Source organism: Engystomops pustulosus, chromosome 8, assembly GCF_040894005.1.
Source record: "Engystomops pustulosus chromosome 8, aEngPut4.maternal, whole genome shotgun sequence".
Taxonomy (NCBI): domain Eukaryota; kingdom Metazoa; phylum Chordata; class Amphibia; order Anura; family Leptodactylidae; genus Engystomops; species Engystomops pustulosus.
The window spans coordinates 93,236,626-93,258,984 of NC_092418.1; the positions used below are offsets into that span (position 1 = coordinate 93,236,626).

Below are 22,359 nucleotides of genomic sequence, written 5' to 3' on the forward strand. Positions count from 1 at the left end.
CCTTTTTTTCTTAAAATCCAGGGCATAAGAAGTTAAAACAAGAGCAGATCCTGCCCGTGGAGGGAAACACTGGAGGGAGTTTGCTGAACTGAAAGTAAAGGGGCTGAATAATATTGCACATGCTGACGACAAGGTAGGGGAGGGGAGCAGCATAAGGTGCAGAGAGAGACAGAGAAAGTTCTGTAAATCAGCACAATCAGAGGAAGCAGCTCCTACAGCACTCAGATGTCTGAGGGCTATAGCAAAGAAACGATTGGATATAGGCAATAAAACCTTTACAGTCACTCTTTAAGGGTGCCGAATAATATTGCACGCCCCACTTTTCAGTTCATTATTTATTACAAAAGTTTAAAATATCCAATAAATTTCAATCCACCTCACAATTGTATCCCACTTGCTGTTGATTCTTCACCAAATTTCACCAAAAATTACAATTTTATATCGTTATGTTTTAAGACTGAAATGTGGCAAAAGGTAGAAAGGGGACCGAATACTTTCACAAGGCGCTGTATGTATCAACTTTGTGTGTGCCACTGTATCACATGTCTTGGTAAAGTCCAGATACACAACATCTACAGCCTCTACCAGGTCCAGTCTAGACCTTTTATCCCTCATAAGAGCTGATATACAGCACTATGTATTGGTAATGACACCATACTTCTAGTGCTATACAGGGATTTAAATATTATTATAGGACCTCAATTTTAGATCGACTTTCTGTATCAGAAAAAAATGTAAATAGGAATAGACATTCTGTAACCATTTTTGGAAATTGACACATTGGGGGTCATTTACTAAGGGCCTGAATCATGTTTTTCCGGTGGGTTACGCAAATTTTTCAGTTTTGCACCGATTTTCCCTGGGAAATCGGGGGCGTGGCCGCACAAAAACCCAACGGATTCGGAAAAACCGCCGCATTTAAAAAAAAAAAGTGTCCAGCGCTTACCTGCACTCGGCCCGGCTTGATGAAGTTCAGTGCATTCCGAGGAACTTCAGCGCAGCAGCGACATTTAGTGGATATCGGGGGAACTACCATAGTGAATCACCGGAAGACCCGAATCCTCCACACAGAACTCGTTGCTGGATCGCGAATGGACCGGGTAAGTAATTCTGCCCCAATATTTTAAGTGAATGTTCGATTAGATGAATGAATTTGATTGTAAAAGAGATCTTTGGTACGTGACATATCGGAACCTAATGATTGTGTGGACGGGGGCTATTACACAAGCAATCCTGGTTTCTAGCCAGTGGGATCTCGTCCTGCTATCTTGGGTAGATTCCAGCACCTTGTGGAAAAAGACTTAGTTGAAATGAAAGGGAGATGAGGGATATATTAATAAACACAATCGTTTTACCCTATGAAAGAACACGGCCTTAAAACAATGAAAGGATAAAGCAAATATCTCAATTAGGTTGGCAAATAAAAGGGGTCCCGTTGATGGCGTTAAATTCATCGCTATTTACTTACAGAAACCACAATTGCCCATGTAAAAGTTCCCCGTTCACACAATCATTTGCTTCAGATATTTCACATAATAGACATCAACCAAAGAAAATGGATAAAGGCTCTGATACTCACATGAATCCCTGGAGGCGAACAGATTAAATGTTACTTCTTGGATACACGGAAAATATCAATGTATTTCGACACATCAGCGTCTTAATGTAACAAATAATATAAAATCCTTACACGCCGGGTAATCTCCAGGGGCGTTTCCAACAGAGAAAGAGTCACGAGTGAAAATCCATCTGTTGCATGACTATGTAAAAGTCAATAAAGAAGTATTGTTTAATGTATTCGCCTCCGAGGTTTCATGTCAGAGAGGGGAGCCTTAGTAGAATTCAAGTCTACGCAGTTTGTAAAAGCTGGAGTGCTGCCCGCTTTTTCCAATATCTATCTATCTATCTATCTATCTACAAATGGAAAGTCCAGGCAGCACACTTAATGGGCAAACAATGGTGGGTGCTCGCTTTGTTGAGTCTGGACTATGACTCTTCCATGTACAAGCAAAAAGGAAAAAAAACAGCACTCCAGACGTCCAAGTCAAGTGAAAGAGGTGGTCTCTTTATTCCATGTAAGGTAGCGACGTTTCGGCTCAAGTACGAGCCTTTCTCAAGCCAACTACTTAGTGCACAGGGTGGGTATATATACATAATTCATTGGTCACATGACCTACAGAAAACCCCGCCCCCCCATTACAATATACAAATTCAGTGTAAAGAGTACAATATAAAAAATGCAATAATATGTATACATTGTGCAAAGCGTAATAAGACACAGTACATGTTATTATATACGTGAATACGATCCAACATTTTATATAATATATTATTCGTGATATGCATATAAGTATAAAGTGCAAAAACAGTGCTTAAAATCCACTATAGCAGTGGAAGGACATACCGCCGCGCACTCAGAGGTCCCCAGTCTGTACTCAGTTCGTTGCTGTGTGTGCCCTGCGGTCAACCGTTGGTTGACACGCATATTGGAACGCAAGCCGGAATCCCTCCGGCTGCGCATGCGCATAGAATGTAAACCCGGAAGTTGGTATCCGTTACCATGGTGTCAAATTGCGAGCTGTGCTCGCTCGCGAGCTATGCTCGCTAGAAGATAATCTCCATATACCGATAGAGGGAGGAAAAATAAATAAAGGGTACACTAGTACTGCTAGGCTATATAATAATGTCACCAGATTGTAAAGAAAATAATATCACATCAATAGCATCAAAAGCATTAATCATAAAAGAGGTCATAAAGTAGGGGATGGACAATTGATTAAACTCCCCAGACCTCCTATTGATGTGATATTATTTTCTTTACAATCTGGTGACATTATTATATAGCCTAGCAGTACTAGTGTACCCTTTATTTATTTTTCCTCCCTCTATCGGTATATGGAGATTATCTTCTAGCGAGCATAGCTCGCGAGCGAGCGCAGCTCGCATTTTGACACCATGGTAACGGATACCAACTTCCGGGTTTACATTCTATGCGCATGCGCAGCCGGAGGGATTCCGGCTTGCGTTCCAATATGCGTGTCAACCAACGGTTGACCGCAGGGCACACACAGCAACGAACTGAGTACAGACTGGGGACCTCTGAGTGCGCGGCGGTATGTCCTTCCACTGCTATAGTGGATTTTAAGCACTGTTTTTGCACTTTATACTTATATGCATATCACGAATAATATATTATATAAAATGTTGGATCGTATTCACGTATATAATAACATGTACTGTGTCTTATTACGCTTTGCACAATGTATACATATTATTGCATTTTTTATATTGTACTCTTTACACTGAATTTGTATATTGTAATGGGGGGGCGGGGTTTTCTGTAGGTCATGTGACCAATGAATTATGTATATATACCCACCCTGTGCACTAAGTAGTTGGCTTGAGAAAGGCTCGTACTTGAGCCGAAACGTCGCTACCTTACATGGAATAAAGAGACCACCTCTTTCACTTGACTTGGACGTCTGGAGTGCTGTTTTTTTTCCTTTTTGCTTATCTATCTATCTATCTATCTATCTACTAATTATACATACATATCTATCTTGCGATTTTATTTTTATTTCCAAGAAGGAAACAAATATATTTTATCCTGGAAGTGCACTGAGACCTTTTTTAGTAGATTTATTTTCTTAGAATTGAGTAAATAAACTCTGGAACATGTGCAGTGTGTAAAAGGTGAATGTCCTCTGGGAACATGTGTTGATCCTGTGACTACACTAGAGATGAGTATAGAAACATATAGACAGTAGACCTTAAGGTTAATTTACTATAACATATACATAAACATATACAGGCGGTCCCCTACTTAAGAACAGCCGACTTACAGACGACCCCTAGTTACAAACGGACCTCTGGGTGTTGGTAAATTACTGTACTTTAGCCCCAGGATACAATAATCAGCTGTAACAGTTATCACAGGTGTCTGTAATGAAGATTTATTGTTAATCCTGGTTCTTATGACAACCCAACATTTTTAAATCCAATCGTCAAAGAGAACAAAAAAACTTTGGCTGAGGTTACAATTATAAAATATACAGTTCCAACTTACATACAAATTCAACTTAAGAACAAACCTACGGAACCTATCTTGTATGTAACCCGGGAACATATAGGAAAACATTTTCCTAGCTATGAAGCTGTCACGGTGAACATGTCCAATCTGTGCAAAAGATGTTATAGAGGAATCTGAAAAGGTTCAGCAGAATAATAATAATATTTCTTTATTTATATATTACGCAGCGCTGCACAAAGCATGTCAAATTGGTCCCTGTCCCCATGGGGCTCACAATCTAAACAACCTAACAGTATGTTATGGAGTGTGGGAGGAAACCGGAGGACCCGGCTGAGACCCATACAAACACGGAGAGAACATACAAACTCTTTGCAGATGTTGACCTTGGTGGGATTTGAACCCAGGACCCCAGCGCTGCAAGGCAGAAGTGCTACTCACTCAGGCGTGCCGCCCAAATTATTTTCATCTGCTCATGTTGGGCTTAAGAGTCCAGTGGACCCGTTTAGTAAATAATTATGGGTGCTCATGTATATGAGGATTTCAGTCAATGAACAAAATACAAAAGATACACAATGATACAAAATCTTGCTCCACAAACTATGTATCAGTTTTCTATGCTCAAATATTGGACCATCCTTCTCTGCTCCCCCTCACATACTGCACATCCTCTCTACTCTTCCTCACATTGTGACCCTCCCAATTGCTAACCCCCTCATATTACTGATCCCCCCGACTCCCCCTTAACCTGTGGCGATTGTCTATGCTCCCCTTTGTATTGCAGCTCCCCTCTGCTTCCCTCCTTCATTGTTCCCACCTCTCTGCTGCACCTCTCTTTGTGGTCTTTCCCCATTCCACCGCAGCAGTCCTGCTTCCCCCTCTTCCTCTGCTGTGTGCAGGCCTGAATCTGCTAGGCACAATTACGGCGTCACCTTGCACCTGTTGGCCTCACAGCAGAGGCTCCATTCATGGTGATGCTGAATCGGAGGGGGATGACGACTGTTGAATCAGTGTCACCTTAAACATGCCTCCTTCTGACCAAAATCTATATAATCTATAGAAAAGGGGGGGCTACAAGATAATGGCTTTATTATTTAGTTGGCCACGTTAGAGGAATTATATTTGGGTCCAGAAAGATATTGTAAAGTTTGGGTAGTGGCCATAGGACAGTAGTTATAGTAGTAATTGTACACAGAAAAGGGGCATTTTATAGGATGGGGGACTTAAACATTGTGATTGGCCACTGTATCTAAGCTGCCATTATAGAAATGTACCTTATGTAGAGCTGAGCTGCAGACATTACTTACCTGATTTGATGTTTGTAACCAAACTAGATGTCACTTACCTAACTTGATGTTACTTATGAGACTTGACATTACTTACCACACATTCTACAATGTTCCAATATACTTTCTGTATCAATTCCTCACAGTTTTCTAGATCTCTGCTTGCTGTCATTCTATAGTAAGCTTCATTATTTACTTCCTGTCCCTGGTCATGTGATGTCACACAGGTGCATGGTAAGTTATATCACACAGTTCTGATTTCTCTGTGATATAACGAGCCGTGCACCCGTGAGACATCACATGACCAGGGAGCGGCTCTTAGCCACTGGAAGTAAACAATGAAGATTCCTGTAGGATGACAGTAAGCAGAGATCTGGAAAACAATGAGGAATTGATACAGAAAGTATATTTTAAAATTGTATACATTTTCATTATGTAAGCAATTTTTTATTTTTTTTGGTGAAATGGGAACACTCCTGTAAATTTATCAGTGATGGCACATTCTAGGGAAACTTATTATATTAGCAAACCCTTTTATTACCCACTGGAGAATATTAACCCCTTTTATACCCTAGACCAGCAGGTATTAATAACATTTGTTTATCCCAGGTCACAACAGAAAGGCTACCGTATATACTTGTGAATACGCCGAGTTTTTCAGCACAAAAAATGTGCTGAAAAACCTCACCTCGGCTTATACATGAGTTAATAAAAAAAAATGAACTTACTCACTTACCGGCACCCCCAATGCTCAGTGAGGCTCCCAATATTCGCCACGCGGCTCCTTGTCTTTCTTCTCCGCAATGCTCCGGTCCCCGTGGCTCCTCTTTTGTCTTCTGTCTGCAGTAACAGTCAGCAGAGACGCGGCCATGTTCTCTGCTGGCCAGCGCATACTATGGCGACATCAGTGGTGACACCACCGCATTATAGTGTGCGCAGAGCGCATGGCCACGTCTCTGCTGGCTGTTACAGCACACAGAAGACAGAAGAGGAGCCACGCCAAGCATCAGGGAACATCAAAGATGAGCATGTAAGTTTATTTTTTTTTAGTGCTGGGCAAACTGGGGCTGGCTGGCTACTAAAGGGTGTTGCCTTGCTGTATACTACAGGGGGCTGGCTATATACTAAAGGGGGGTGGCTGGCTACATACTGGGTGGACTGTATACTAAATAGGGCTGGCAGACTATATACTAAAGTGGTCTGGCTGGTTATATACTACAGGGGCTGGCTGTATACTACAGGGGGCTGGCTGGCTATATACTACATGGGCTGGCAGGCTATATTCTGCAGGGGGCTGGCAAGCTATAATACTACAGGGGCTGGCTGACCATATACTACTGGGGGCTGGCTGTATAATACTGGGGGCTTGCTGGCTATATACTGGGAGGCTGTGGACAATGTATTTCCCACCCTCTGCTTATACTCAAGTCAATAGGTTTTCCCAGTTTTTGGTGGTAAAATTAGGGGCCTTGGCTTATACTCGGTCGGCTTACAATCCAGTACATTAAATCACTGGAGCTACTTAGTAACATTTACCCATTCACCAACTAAGACCACAGGGAAGTTTTAAATATTCTACAATATTTGAATTATTAATTTCCTGTTATTGCAGTTTGTGTGTGTCCTTTATAATGTAGTGTATACTTAATGCGGGTGTGTGAGTAGATACAACTCTACAACCCTACAGATGTCACTGCATGTACCAGCAGAGGAGAGACTGTGGTTCACAATCTGACAACCTGACATTATCTATATGGAAGCGCTTACTGCAAGCACTGAGTATATTGTTACTGTAACCCTATACAAATAACAATATAGCCACATCTACTAAGGTCAATTAAAGGGACTCCACCTAAAGGAATATTCACCTTTTAATTGGGTTGAGGTGAACCAAAGGCCCAAGTGTTTCACCAATACATAAACGGTTTATAAAAATTATTTAGTATTTTATTAGCCTGTGAAATTCTTATTTTTTCTATTTTTGTGTGTGTAGAAATATATTTTAATAAATATGAGTGTATACCTTATCCATTAAAAGTGCACAGTATATTGTATGTATTCTCTTCACTTTAAGGGTACATACACACAGCCCTATGCCCGCCTGCCTGCAGCTGGGCGGGCATACTGCTGCACGATGGAGAGGAGGAGGAGGGGCAAGCGGCGCACGTCCCAGACACACGGGGCAACATAGAGCATCTTTTCCCAGTGTATGGCACAGTGCCACATATGTGTGGCAGTACTGCTGCAGGGCCACCATTGCCCTCTATGGGGGCGTATATGCAGCTGCAAATATATATCCCCACAGACCGCCGTCTAAATGTACCCTTATACTGTATATTGTGTGTGGATCAGGTAACAGGATCAGCCTCTCCAGGAGTAGAAATAACTCAGCCCACACCAGTGCTTTAGTATTTACATATTTATATATTTACATATTTACAAATATACATATTTACATATTTACATATTCACAAATATACATATTTACATATTAACATATTTACATAAATACATATTTACATATTAACATATTTACATAAATACATATTTACATATTAACATATATACATACATACACATATACAAAAAAAATTATTTACATATGTACAAAAACATGGCAGTGTGGGAGGCAGCGGATTGGTTTGAGGCAGTAACTGGTTGGCAGCGGAGCGTAGAAGCAAACGTAAAAGGTGGTGGGTGAGGCAGCTGGTGGCGGATCGGAGCAGAGCATTGAATATGGCAGAAAGTGCGGTGGTAGGTCACAGAAGGTGCGGCGGTAGGACACAGAAAGTGCGGTGGGAGGTCACAGAAGGCGTGGTGGTAGGACACAGAAATGCGGTGGTCGGTCACTGAAAGTGCGGTGGTAGGTCACAGAAGGCACGATGGTAGGTCACAGAAAGTGCGGCGGGAAGTCACAGAAGGCACGATGGTAGGTCACAGAAAGTGCGGTGGTAGGTCACAGAAGGCGCGGTGGTAGGACACAGAAAGCGCAGTGGTAGGTCACAGAAGGTACGGTTGTAGGACACAGAAAGTGCGGCGGGAAGTCACTGAAAGTGCGGTGGGAGGTCACAGAAGGCACGATGGTAGGTCACAGAAAGTGCAGTGGTAGGTCACAGAAGGCACGGTGGTAGGACACAGAAAGTGCGGTGGTAGGTCACAGAAGGCACGGTGGTAGGACACAGAAATGCGGTTGGAGGTTACTGATAGCGCGGTGGTAGGTCACAGAAGGTCCGGTGGGAGGCAGTTGTTGCAGCTCTTGAAAGGGGTAGGGGGGGAGGGGAGGGATGAGGGGTGACTGGTGGACTTTCCCTAGATCTTCTTAGGGAAGTCACCACCTAGAAAAAAAACATATTTAAAAGAGAATTTAGTAAAATACTCAATTACTCTAGAATATTATATATATATATATATATATATATATATATATATATATATATATTTCACAGAAAAAAAAAACGGCACTCCAAATTGAATGTGAACAAACGGGTGGGAGCTTTATTAGCCCAAGTGCAACGTTTCAGACCCTATTCAGGATCCTTTTTCAAGCTTGAAAAAGGATCCTGAGTAGGGTCTGAAACATTGCACTAAGGCTTATAAAGCTCCCACCCGTTTGTTCACATTCAATTTGGAGTGCCGTTTTTTTTTTTCTGTGGATTATTATTACCTGATGTGTCAAGACCAGTATTTTCTCATGCTATTTGGTGCTGCTGGACTTCTAATTATATATATATATATATATATATATATATATATATATATATATATATATGCTGTTTGTGAATTATCTTATATACTTGAGTATAAGCCTAGTTTTTCAGCACAAAATTTGTGCTCAAAAACCCTAATTCGGCTTATACTCGAGTCAACTAAAAACATAAAGACAAAACTCACCTTTCTGACGTCACCCATAGGTCCTCTTCTGTCTGAGACAGTCTGAGACAGAAGAGGACCTATGGGGGACGTCGGAAAGATGAGTACAGTGTTATTTTTTTTCCTACTACAGGGACTGGGCAGGCTGTATGCTACAGGGGTTGGGCAGGCTGTATGCTACAGGGGCTGGCAGACTATATACTGGGAGGCTGTAACCAATGCATTTCCCACCCTCGGTTTATACTCGAGTCAATAGGTTTTCCCAGTTTTTTGTGTTGAAATTAGGGGTCTCGGCTTATACTCGGGTCGGCTTATACTCGAGTATATACGGTATGTCTTATGATATGACCACATGTTCCAGAAGAACTTCCCCAGTGGAGTAAGGATCCCCCCCTTCCCAGGACTAAAAACATATCTGTAAATCTATACATTACCTCATCCCTAAATATCACTCTTGAATTTTTTCCCGGGGGGCAGCTCATCTCCTGACCCCCCCGGGTCCCCCTCGCATGATGGACTTTCAGGCCTGAAAAAGAGCAAAATTTATTGTCAAAGGAATGGACAATAAATAGGAACTAAGGATCATGAGACATAATATTGTGAAGTTGCTGCCATCAAAGTTACTTACTGCTTTCTCTTCATGGGCATGTCCAATGATCTTTTTAAACTCAGTAACGCCAGGGCAGCATCTAACTCTGAACTGTGAATGAGAGGGAGCACATGTCAAAAAGTTCAGTAACTGAGCAGGGGTAAGAGGTGCAACTTTACAGTGCATCTAAATTTTGATCCTTATCAAACTGTATCCCTGAGAATTACTCTCCACTATACAACATCTGTTACATCACATCTAATAGACAAGACCCCCCCCCCCCATTACGTGTCCCCTGACCCCATGTAGACAACCCAGTGACAGCAGATACTATATAGAGAATGACTTACTCTGTATATATTGGAGTGTCGATTTGCAGTCCTGGTTCTCCAAGTTGAGGGATTTGTGCGGCACATTTTAAATAAAATGCCATCTTTCTTTTACTGGGTTTTTTTGGAATGACTGGAACAGCAGGAATAGCGGGAGCAACAGGAATAGCTGGAGCAGCAGAAACAGCTAATAATGAAAAAAGTCAATAAAAAATTCTAATTAAAAAGATACAACTATATTTTACCCAGATATTTGATATAGAATGTAATCTGTCCCTATAACAGGGTCATTGCAAAGTTTTCGGACAATCACTATTCAAGTTCTGTTATCCCACAAAATCACCAAATTTTAGGCAGTCTTTATTTTACACTTACGCTCTTTTTCATTTTTGTGCAATATATCAAGGAGTCCTTCGGAAACCAATTTCTTATATCTGTTCCCTTTATTTTGTCTAGCAGACCTTCTAGTCGCCATTTTGTAGTCTTCACACCACGAGACGTAAATGTGAAGTGACATACAACAGGAAAGTTCTATTGCCATAGAAATAGAATGTTTGGAATCTTCCATCATAGAGACGGTTTATGATGTTATCGCTAACTGGACACAACTATTTACTAAAGGGTTATATTAAATTTCTATTTAAAGAGTTCCAATATTCAAATAGCTGTTTTGGGGGTATTTCAAAAAAAATCATGAATAATATATAGTACTAAATAAGGAAAATCTCTTCCCTGTCACCCGTGTCTTGTTCAAATGACTCCTCATTAATAATCATAAGAAGGTTCCACCCACAGAATGTATAAAATAGTATCTTCCTCTATGTGCTGCCAGCTGATTGGTCTGTTACATGACCTGCTCAACAACAAAGAATGTGATTGGTCAAAGTTCTCACTCGAGTAGTCTACAAGTTCCACCCTTTAGACTCTTTAAAGGAGTCATGCAGATTATACCTGCTACAAACACATAAAAATGAACTTCTTAGCAATAAATAGTTTTTATATGTACAGACATCTGGAAAACTTTGAGAAACTATTTTTCCAGCAAAATTAGTAAGACCTAAACAGATAAACAAAGTATGGTCTTAATTGTAACAACATGAAGATAACATCATGGTCTATGTTGGAAACTTCATGAAATTGGTTGAAAACCAAAACCGAATTTATGTTTTATGTATCTCCCCCCTCAAAAATAAAAAGTTAATTTTAATGAAATAAGCTTACATTTTCAGCTTCCCAAAAATAGTATGACTCAAAAAATGCATCAAATTCTACAAAAAATAAGACTTCACATGGCTACATAACAGAAAAGGATTTTTTATACTAAAATGTACCAAAAAAGTCTCAAATCTGCCATGTTCTATAGGGCGTGGTAGGGGAATAGAAACGGAATGTATAAGATGTGCAAAACTACATCCGGGTACTCCTTAGATTTAGAGTTTACAAGGGAATAAGAAAGTAGCCCCTGAATGCCCCCATCCATTTTTCAGGCTCCCTCATGTCCCCATAGAGAATAGTATACACATTGTCTAAGAGCTTTTATAGTAAAATTGCCTTTTTCATAGTATCATAGTATCATAGTATATAAGGCTGGAAAAAGACGCAAGTCCATCATGTCCAACCTTTAGAATTAAATAAATGTTTTATCCCCATAACCCGTGATATTTTTTCTCTCCATCCAGGCCTCTCTTGAACATGTACATAGAGTCGGCCATAACAACCTCCTGCGGCAGCGAGTTCCACAGTCTCACTGCTCTTACAGTAAAGAACCTTTGTCTATGGTGATTAGAGATGAGCGAGCACTAAAATGCTCGGGTACTCGTTATTCGAGACGAACTTTTCCCGATGCTCGAGTGCTCGTCTCGAATAACGAGCCCCATTGAAGTCAATGGGAGACTCGAGCATTTTTCAAGGGGACCAAGGCTCTGCACAGGGAAGCTTGGCCAAACACCTGGGAACCTCAGAAAAGGAAGGAAACACCACGGAAATGGACAGGAAACAGCAGGGGCAGCATGCATGGATGCCTCTGAGGCTGCTTAAACGCACCATTATGCCAAAATTATGGGCAACAGCATGGCCATGACAGAGTGACCGAATGAGGCTAGATAGCATCTAAAACATCCAATAATTGACCCTGACACTATAGGGGACGGCATGCAGAGGCAGCGGCAGCAGCGGCAGGCTAGAGAGTGCCATGGCGACATACCCTAAATGGACTCAGGCTTCAAACCAATGGGTGGCAGAGAGGAACCAAAGGAGGTGAGCAAGAAGCGCTCAAATAATATCGGTACATGATAAAAGTTTGCCAGTATATTTTGTGGATTACACAGCAGGGTGGCGACAAAGTTAACATGGAAGCCATGAAAACAACCCAAAATTCTGCCTGACACAGCTCGTTTGATAAGGGGACCATGTATGGAGGCAGTGAACTAGTAGTAGATTAAAGGTGCTGCAGTTAAAACTATGTTAGTTGGATCTTGGCATAGAGCTGGCGCTCCGCTGCCAGGCGAGCTTTCGCCAATCCAAGCCCCTGTCTCTAGGCTACTCCCCAAACAGCACTTCTAAGAACCTTTTGTATAAGATCAAGTGTAGTAGCGTTCTTATAAGTTTGGGATATGGCGGGTGAGGGGAATGTAAACAGATGCGCAAGAAGCGCTGAAATAATATCGGTAAATGATAAAAGTTTGCCAGTATATTTTGTGGATTACACAGCAGGGTGGCGACAAAGTTAACAAGTTTGATGTGGAATGCCCTGTAATAGCTCTTGGGCGGTGAGCCTTTTATCGCCTAGGCTCAGCAGTTTGAGCACCGCCTGCTGTCGCTTAGCGACGGCACTGCTGCTGTGCCTAGAGCTACCGACTGATGGCGCCATGGCCACGGATGGTAATTCGGAGGAGGAGGAGGTGGAGGAGGGGTGGGAGGAGGAGGAGGTATAGTAGGCCTTTGAGACCTGGACCGAGGTAGGCCCCGCAATCCTCTGCGTCGGCAGTATATGACCAGCCCCAGGGTCAGACTCGGTCCCAGCGTGCACCAAGTTAATTGTAGTAGCGTTCTTATAAGTTTGGGATATGGCGGGTGAGGGGAATGTAAACAGATGCGCAAGAAGCGCTGAAATAATATCCGTAAATGGTAAATGTTTGCCAGTATATTTTGTGGATAACACAGCAGGGTGGCGACAAAGTTAACAACTTTGATGTGGAATCCATGAAAACAACCCAAATTTCTGCCTGACACACCTCGTTTGATAAGGGGACGATGTATGGAGGCAGCTATATGGACGACTTTTGGAGGTAGCAATGGAGACAACGTGTGGAGGCTGCTATGGAGACAATTTAATTTGGATAGTGCCTGTATGTGGCAGTCCAAAAAAGTTTTCAAACCAGAGGAGCAGGTAGGTGGCCCTCCAGAAAAATGAAATAGATTGAGTGCCTGTATGTGGCAGTCCAAAAAAGTTTTCAAACCAGAGGAGCAGGTAGGTGGCCCTCCAGAAAAATGAAATAGATTGAGTGCCTGTATGTGGCAGTCCAAAAAAGTTTTCAAACCAGAGGAGCAGGTAGGTGGCCCTCCAGAAAAATTGAATAGATTGAGTGCCTGTATGTGGCACTCCCAAAAATTGTTTAAAACAGAGGACCGGGTAGGTGGCCCTCCAGAAAAATTAAATGCATAAAGTACTATAGCTAGAGCCAGTGGGCCCTGTCAAAAAATAGCCAGTTTCCTCTGCTTTAGTGTACAAAGAGGAGGAGAAGGAGGAAAATGAGCAGGAGGAGGAGTGGATAAATTATTCAGGTTGAGCTTCCTTCACCTGGTGGAGATTGGAAATTATGAGAAATCCAGGCTTTATTCATCTTAATAAGCGTCAGCCTGTCAGCTCTGTCAGTCGACAGGCGTGTACGCTTATCGGTGATGATGCCACCAGCTGCACTGAAAACCCGCTCGGACAACACGCTAGCGGCAGGACAGGCAAGAACCTCCAAGGCGTACAGCGCCAGTTCGTGCCACATGTCCAGCTTTGAAACCCAGTAGTTGTAGGGAGCTGTGTGATCATTTAGGACGATGGTATGGTCAGCTACGTACTCCCTCACCATCTTTCTGTAAAGATCAGCCCTACTCTGCCGAGACTGGGGACAGGTGACAGTGTCTTGCTGGGGTGACATAAAGCTGGCAAAAGCCTTGTAAAGCGTACCCTTGCCAGTGCTGGACAAGCTGCCTGCTCGCCTACTCTCCCTCGCTACTTGTCCCGCAGAACTACGCACTCTGCTGCTAGCGTTGTCAGAAGGGAAATAGTGTTTCAGCTTGTGCACCAGGGCCTGCTCGTATTCATGCATTCTCACACTCCTTTCCTCTACAGGGATGAGAGTGGAAAGATTTTGCTTGTACCGTGGGTCCAGGAGAGTGAATACCCAGTAATCGGTGCTGGAATAAATTCTTTGAACGCGAGGGTCACGGGATAGGCAGCCTAGCATGAAATCTGCCATATGCGCCAGAGTACCAACGCGTAAGAATTCACTCCCCTCACTGGCCTGACTGTCCATTTCCTCCTCCTCCAACTCCTCCAACTCCTCTTCTTCTGCCCATACACGCTGAACAGTGAAGGACTCAACAATGGTCCCCTCTTGTGTCTCGCCAACATTCTCCTCCTCTTCCTCCTCATCCTCCTCCACCTCCACCTCCTCCGATATGCGCTGAGAAACAGACCTAAGGGTGCTTTGGCTATCAACAAGGGAATCTTCTTCCCCCGTCTCTTGTGACGAGCGCAAAGCTTCCGACTTAATGCTGACCAGAGAGTTTTTCAACAGGCCAAGCAGCGGGATGGTGAGGCTGATGATGGCGGCATCGCCACTGACCATCTGTGTTGACTCCTCGAAGTTACTCAGCACCTGACAGATATCAGACATCCACGTCCACTCCTCATTGTAGACTTGAGGAAGCTGACTGACCTGACTACCAGTTCTGGTGGAAGTTGACATCTGGCAGTCTACAATCGCTCTGCGCTGCTGGTAAACTCTGGATAACATGGTTAATGTTGAATTCCACCTCGTGGGCACGTCGCACAACAGTCGGTGAGCGGGCAGTTGGAGGCGGCGCTGCGCTGCCCTGAGAGTGGCAGCATCTGTGCTGGACTTCCTGAAATGCGCACAGATGCGGCGCACCTTCGTGAGCAAATCAGACAGATTGGGGTATGTCTTGAGGAAACGCTGAACTATCAGATTTAACACATGGGCCAGGCATGGCACATGTGTCAGTCTGCCGAGTTGCAGAGCCGCCACCAGGTTACGGCCGTTGTCACACACAACCATGCCTGGCTTCAGGTTCAGCGGTGCCAGCCACAGATCAGTCTGCGCCGTGATGCCCTGTAATAGCTCTTGGGCGGTGTGCCTTTTATCGCCTAGGCTCAGCAGTTTGAGCACCGCCTGCTGTCGCTTAGCGACGGCACTGCTGCTGTGCCTAGAGCTAGCGACTGATGGCGGCATGCCCACGGATGGTAGTTCGGAGGAGGAGGTGGAGGAGGGGTGGGAGGAGGAGGAGGCATAGTAGGCCTGAAAGACCTGGACCGAGGTAGGCCCCGCAATCCTCGGCGTCGGCAGTATATGACCAGCCGCAGGGTCAGACTCGGTCCCAGCCTCCACCAAGTTAACCCAATGTGCCGTCAGCGATATATAGTGGCCCTGCCCGGCAGCACTCGTCCACGTGTCCGTGGTCAGGTGGACCTTGTCAGAAACGGCGTTGGTCAGGGCACGGATGATGTTGTCTGACACGTGCTGGTGCAGGGCTGGGACGGCACATCGGGAAAAGTAGTGGCGGCTGGGGACCGAATACCGAGGGGCGGCCGCCGCCATGAGGTTGCGAAAGGCCTCGGTCTCTACTAGCCTATAGGGCAGCATCTCCAGGCTAAGCAATCTGGAGATGTGGACATTAAGGGCTTGGGCGTGCGGGTGGGTTGCACTATATTTCCGTTTCCGCTCCAGCGTCTGGGGTATGGAGAGCTGAACGCTGGTGGTCGCTGTGGAGGATCGTGGAGGCGACGATGGGGTTTTTGTGCCAGGGTCCTGGGCAGGGGGCTGACTATCAGCTGACACAGGGGAAGGAGCAGTGGTGTGCACGGCCGGAGGTGAACGGGCTTGGTGCCACTGAGTGGGGTGTTTAGCATTCATATGCCTGCGCATACTGGTGGTAGTTAAGCTAGTAGTGGTGGAACCCCTGCTGATCCTGGTTTGGCAAAGGTTGCACACCACAGTCCGTCGGTCATCCGGTGTTTCCTTAAAGAACCTTTCAGACTTCTGAAAATCTAGCCCTCGCCGCGGGAGCCCTCGCCACGGGAGCTTCACTACGTGACACATTTGGCGCTGATGCACCTGCTCTGGCCCTGCCTCTCCGTCTGGCCCCACCACTGCCTCTTCCAACCTGTTCTGGTCGAGGACTCTCCTCCGTCTCAGAAGCACTGTGTTCACCCGGCCTCTCAACCCAGCTTGGGTCTGTCACCTCATCATCCTCCGATCCCTCAGTCTGCTCCCCCCTCGGACTTCCTGCCCTGACAACAACTTCACCACTGTCTGACAACCGTGTCTCCTCATCGTCGGACACCTCTTTACACACTTCTTCCACTACATCAAGAAGGTCATCATCACCCACAGACTGCGACTGGTGGAAAACCTGGGCATCGGAAAATTGCTCAGCAGCAACCGGACAAGTGGTTTGTGACTGTGGGAAGGGTCCAGAAAAAAGTTCCTCAGAGTATGCCGGTTCAAATGCCAAATTTTCATGGGAGGGGGCAGACTGGGGGGGGGGGGAGGCTGAGGTGCAGGAGCTGGAGGAGTGCCGATTTCGGTGACATGGGTGGACTGCGTGGAAGACTGACTGGTGGACAAATTGCTCGAAGCATTGTCGGCAATCCACGACATCACCTGTTCGCACTGTTCTGGCCTCAACAGTGCTCTACCACGAGTCCCAGTAACTTCAGACATGAACCTAGGGAGTGTAGCTCTGCGGCGTTCCCCTGCTCCCTCATAAGCAGGTGGTGTCTCACCCCGCCCAGGACCATGGCCTCTGACCCCTGCAGTAGTTGGACGCCCACGTCCCCACCCTCGTCCTCTACCCCTAGCCCTCGGGTTAAACATTTTGAAAATGAAAGTTATAACTTTAATTTTTTTTAAACTTTTTTTTGTGGTTTTTTGTGTTTTTAATTTTTTTTTTGTGTTTTTTAGTTTTTAAAACCAAACGATGCTATCCTATTGCTATGGCTATTTTCTAGCCAAGTATGAAAGCACACTGCTATGCCAGATGAGATGACGCTGAGTTATGAAAAAATAAACGTAAAATAAAAAGGAAATGGCAGACTGTGCCTAATTGAAATCCAACCCCTAATAAATTTTCCCACTTCGGTCTTTGCGATGGATATGTGCGTCACTAAGCGCTAAACACAGCGGTCGCAAGTCTCACTCCAAATTCCTCACAATTGGCTAGTAGATGCACTGCAGCAAGGACAGCCACCAGCAGATCAACCAGAAATAAAATATATATAACGCTATTGTAGGCGTAAGTAAGCCGTTTGGATTCTCCTTTGGCTATTTTCTAACCAAGTATGAAAGCACAATGATGAGATGACGCTGAGTTATGAAAAAATAAACGTAAAATAAAAAGAAACTGCCAGACTGTGCCTAATTGAAATCCAACCCCTAATAAATTTTCCCACTTTGGTGTTTGAGGTGGATATGTGTGTCACTAAGAGCTAAACACAACGGTAGCAAGTCCCCCTGCAAATTCCTCACAATATGGTACTAGCTGCACTACTAGTGCCAGCAAGCCCAGCCACAAGCAAACAAAAAAAAAAAAAGTATAACGTTATTATAGCCCTAAGAAGGGCTGTTGGGTTCTTGTAGAATCACTCCTGCCTAACACTATTCTAATAGAACAGCCTAACGCTTTCCCTGACCAGCAGCAGCTCTCTCCCTAGCGGCATCCAGACACAGAATGATCCGAGCAGCGCGGGCAACGGCTAGTCTATCCCAGGGTCACCTGATCTGGCCAGCCAACCACTGCTATCGACGTGTAAGGGTACCACGTCATGCTGGGTGGAGTGCAGAGTCTCCTGGCTTGTGATTGGCTCTGTTTCTGGCCGCCAAAAGGCAAAACGGCGGGAGCTGCCATTTTCTCGAGCGGGCGAAGTATTCGTCCGAGCAACGAGCAGTTTCGAGTACGCTAATGCTCGAACGAGCATCAAGCTCGGACGAGTATGTTCGCTCATCTCTAATGGTGATGGTAAAATCGCCTCTCCTCTAGGCGTAGAGGATGCCCCCTTGTCCTGGTCACAGGCCGAGGTATAAAAAGATCTTTGGAGAGATCCTTGTACTGTCCGTTCAGGTATTTGTACATTGTAATGAGGTCTCCTCTCAGTCGTCTTTTTTCTTAACTGAATAATCCCAAATTTTGTAATCTGTCATTTCCGAAAAAAAAAGATAAGTTAGATGAAAGTTTACCTTTCTGTATGCAGAGCTGTGTCCTTAGACCCATGGGAGTGGCCAGTGAGACATGTCCCCCTCCTGTGTATTGAGAGCAGGGACAGATGTATGAGGACATCATGAATGAAGGTCCTTCTCAATATAAAATTGGTGGGTGGTTTGGGTGGCTGTGGGCACCCTCAAAGTCTTGGGTCCTGGCTACCACCCAAACCTCTATAATTCTCTACTGTATAGGTTGAGCACCACAATATAAAATCCAAATGCAAAATTAATAAATGCCCCCCAGAATGTATTGTATATAGACGAGATTGAGAGCATTTACTATCACACATGTGATATGGGGCAGTTATAGATACTGATGAATCCTATTGTGAATGCACCTGGTAGCGGGGTAAGTGTGACCCATCTACCTGCTCTAATGTACATATTCTTCTATATAGCTGGCAAAATGGCCAAATTGACTTTTCGATACAGTGCTCACTACTTACTCTATGACCCCTTCCCTCACCTTGTATTGGGAGGGTGTAGTATTTTATATATGATCTTTACAGGGAGGGATTGTATATTATTTCACTAATATGGTAAGAGTAGCAGTATGTAATATACTACATTTAAGTAGCCCTGTATATAATATCTGGGAGTGTTGTATGCCATAAGCATAAATAAATAATCAAAACATAACAAAATGTACCCCTTAGGAAATCAACCACATGCACAAGGTGTTTTTTAGCTGAACTCACTTACCGATCACTGGATCTTATCTTTATTAGTCCCTAGACACGGTGATACCATATATATGGGGTTATGACATGTAATATTATGATGTTTGTGTTACTGCTTGCGTTTTCTGGGCGGCTTGTCCCCAGATCTTCTTAGTGCTAATAATCCAAGTGCTATAAACTATGACCTGTAAAGATGAATTTCAAGAAGTTGACCAACTGAGCAGAGGTAAGAAAGTGTGACTTCCAGTTCATTAGTCCCCAAAAAAAAAAAAAAAATCTAATATTCACACTTGGTGAAAGTGCACAGTATATTGCATGTATTCCTAGTATAGTATGTCCGATGGACACATCTCTTATGGTATCAATTACATTCAGTATCAGATGTGCAGGAGCCCTTCACTTTTAGGCTGGATTCACATGACAGGTGCCCGTCGTACCATAGCACGGCGGGCACACAGCAGCGCACGGCGAGAGGAGGAGGGGGAGAGCGCTGCTCTCCCCCGCCCCTCTCCATAGGGATATATGGCGCACGGCGCCGTATGCCCTAAAAAAAAATAGCACATGTCCAGTAGGGCGCCATGCGCCCATTGCTGTCTATGGGGGACGTATATCAGCTGTATATACGTCGGCCATATATATATACGTCCTCCTTGCGGTAGTGTGAATGCAGCCTTATACTGTATATTGTGTGTGCTTCAGTAACAGGAACAACTTCTCCAGGGGAAGATAATAACTATAAGGAAATATGGTATTGGTATTTACATATACAGGTCGTCCCCTACTTAAGAACACCTGAATAACAGACAACCCCTAGTTACAAACGGACCTCTGGTAATTGTTAATAAACAGCTATAACGGGTAATAAAGGTAATAAAGGTGACTGCAATTCAGCTTTATTGTTAATAACAACCCAACATTTTTAAAATCCAATTGTCCAATAAGCCTTTGAATGATATGCAATATAATATTCCTTTGTATTATTAATCCCAGCTTTAACATACAGAACATATATATGCAAACTAAAACTGTACCAAAGCAGAGAGAAATCTAGCAACAAGACTCAAATCTAGCAACAAGTTAAAAAAAAAAAAAATCAATTGCCACAAAGACCAAAAAAAAATTAGTTTGGAGTTTTAATTATAAAATATACAGTTCTGACTTACATACAAATTCAACTTAAGAACAAACCTACAGAACCTATCTTGTACGTAACTGGGGGGACTGCCTGTATATATATATACATATATACATATTTACAAATATTAAAAATTTTTTTTACATATATACAAAAAAAAAAATAGGGGTGTGGGAGGCGGCTGGTGGTTTGCAGCGGTAACTAGAACAGAGCCTCGGTTTTTCAGTAGATGGAGGCAGAATCAGGCAGAGGGAGGAATTAGATAACAAGTCACATCACGTCACAGATTGTCACAGAATGACGCAGAAGGTGGCGGTGGGAGGCAGCAGATCACATTGGGTCATATTAGGTTGCTGACAGAATGTCACTTTAGGTTGTAGAAGGTGCGGACAATAAATATGAAGTAAGGATCATGATACATAACAGTGCGATGTTGGTGTCATCAGTATTACTTACTTAGGTACAGCGGACCTCGACCTCGTCCTCTTCCCCGACCAGTACAGGGCCATGAGCCCCAGGGCAGCGTCATACTCCTCACTGTGGGGATGAGACAATAAATATCAAGAATTTCTGCCCCTGAGCAGAGGTAAAGAAGTGCGACTTCCAGTGCATCTGAATATTGATCCTTCCCTCCAGAATATTGTATCCCTGAGATTTACTCTCCGCTGTACAATATCTGTTACATCTAATAGACAAGACCCCTCCCCCCCCCACTATTATATGTCCCCTGACCCCAGTAGATAACCCAGTGACAGCAGATACTATACAGACAGACATACAGTGGGGGACATATATCTTTATTTCTGCAGTTCTTTTTTATGACTTTTTGTGTTTTTTTGCTACCTTTGATGTTGTTTTTCAAGATCTCCTTTGTCTGCACCTTGTGTGGAGCCTTAAGTATCTTTTTTTTCCAAATGTTCTGTGCGACTTATCTCTCATGTATCCTTTTTTTCTCTATTTTTGTGACTTTTAACGTACAAATCTGCCCATGGTCTATAGCAGGTGCAGATGAAGGATCTTATGGACCCTGTTTTAACATGTAACTTGGAATTAGTTTACATTCCTTAAATGTTGAAAATTTTGCACATAAACCTACTGGGCATTGAAAGTTTCGGCTGTTTTTTTTTGTGCCATTTTCAAACACATCACAAAAGTTGAGAAGAGCAGATTTGCCTAATTACATTGGTGTCAACATAGTGTTTACAAAACAAATGTGTTAACGCAATCTTAACACATGAGTTAACATTGTGTCAACACACGCATTTGTTAACAGTATGCTAACCCAAATGTTAATATATTGTTAACATACACGTTTTGTAAACATAATGTTTACAGCTCCCCTCTTCTCAGCTGTTGTGATGTGTTTGTAAATACTATACTTTTCTCACCTTCAGCTTTTTCTCCCTGTGGCTCCGTCTTCTTCTTCCTGCGGTTCCGGTTTCTCCTCCTTCTGCACGTGTGGAGCATAGACTGTAATGTCAGGCAGAGGCGACACCGCCGTGTCATAATGTCTGCACCCGGGCTGGAAGAAGAAGATGCGGGGAGAAGAAGCCAAGGACTGGGTTTGGGCGGGTGTGGGCCCCTCGGAATGGTAAAAGCCCCAGGTGCCCATCAATACTGCCTATATGAAGATCCGCCATTGTCCCCACCATAAATCACATCCTACGGCCTGAAATAAGAAATAGTGCAAAGAAAAAAAAGTTAAAAAAATGTAAAAAATTAATAAAATATCAAAATTCAAATTAACCCCATTTCCCTAGAACCGGCTATTGCCGGCAGTGACCTTCACAATGGGAAATGTTGCCCAAATGTCCTAAACGCAACTTTTACACCTTTTTGCATGACATAAAAAAATGGAATAAAAAGTGACCAAAATGTTGCACAGTCCTCAAAATGGTAGCAATGACAACGTTGGCTCCTTTTGCAAAAAATGACACCACACACAGCT

The 22,359-nt window shown here is 43.7% G+C and overlaps 1 protein-coding gene across 6 annotated transcripts in view; it reads right to left on the reverse strand.

The window, feature by feature from the left end:
* Positions 1–1,716, reverse strand: part of LOC140075660 (bile salt export pump-like) — a 266,222-nt gene extending 264,506 nt beyond the window's left edge. For 5 of the 6 annotated variants that reach the window (XM_072121807.1, XM_072121811.1, XM_072121806.1 and 2 more), the window contains exon 1: positions 1,580–1,716. In XM_072121807.1, the coding sequence (XP_071977908.1) occupies positions 1,580–1,581 (2 nt within the window). In that variant the 5' untranslated portion in view covers positions 1,582–1,716. The remainder of the gene's footprint in view (positions 1–1,579) is intronic. The other variant, XM_072121809.1, reaches the window with a different exon arrangement.
* Between the last annotated feature and the right edge of the window lie 20,643 nt (positions 1,717–22,359).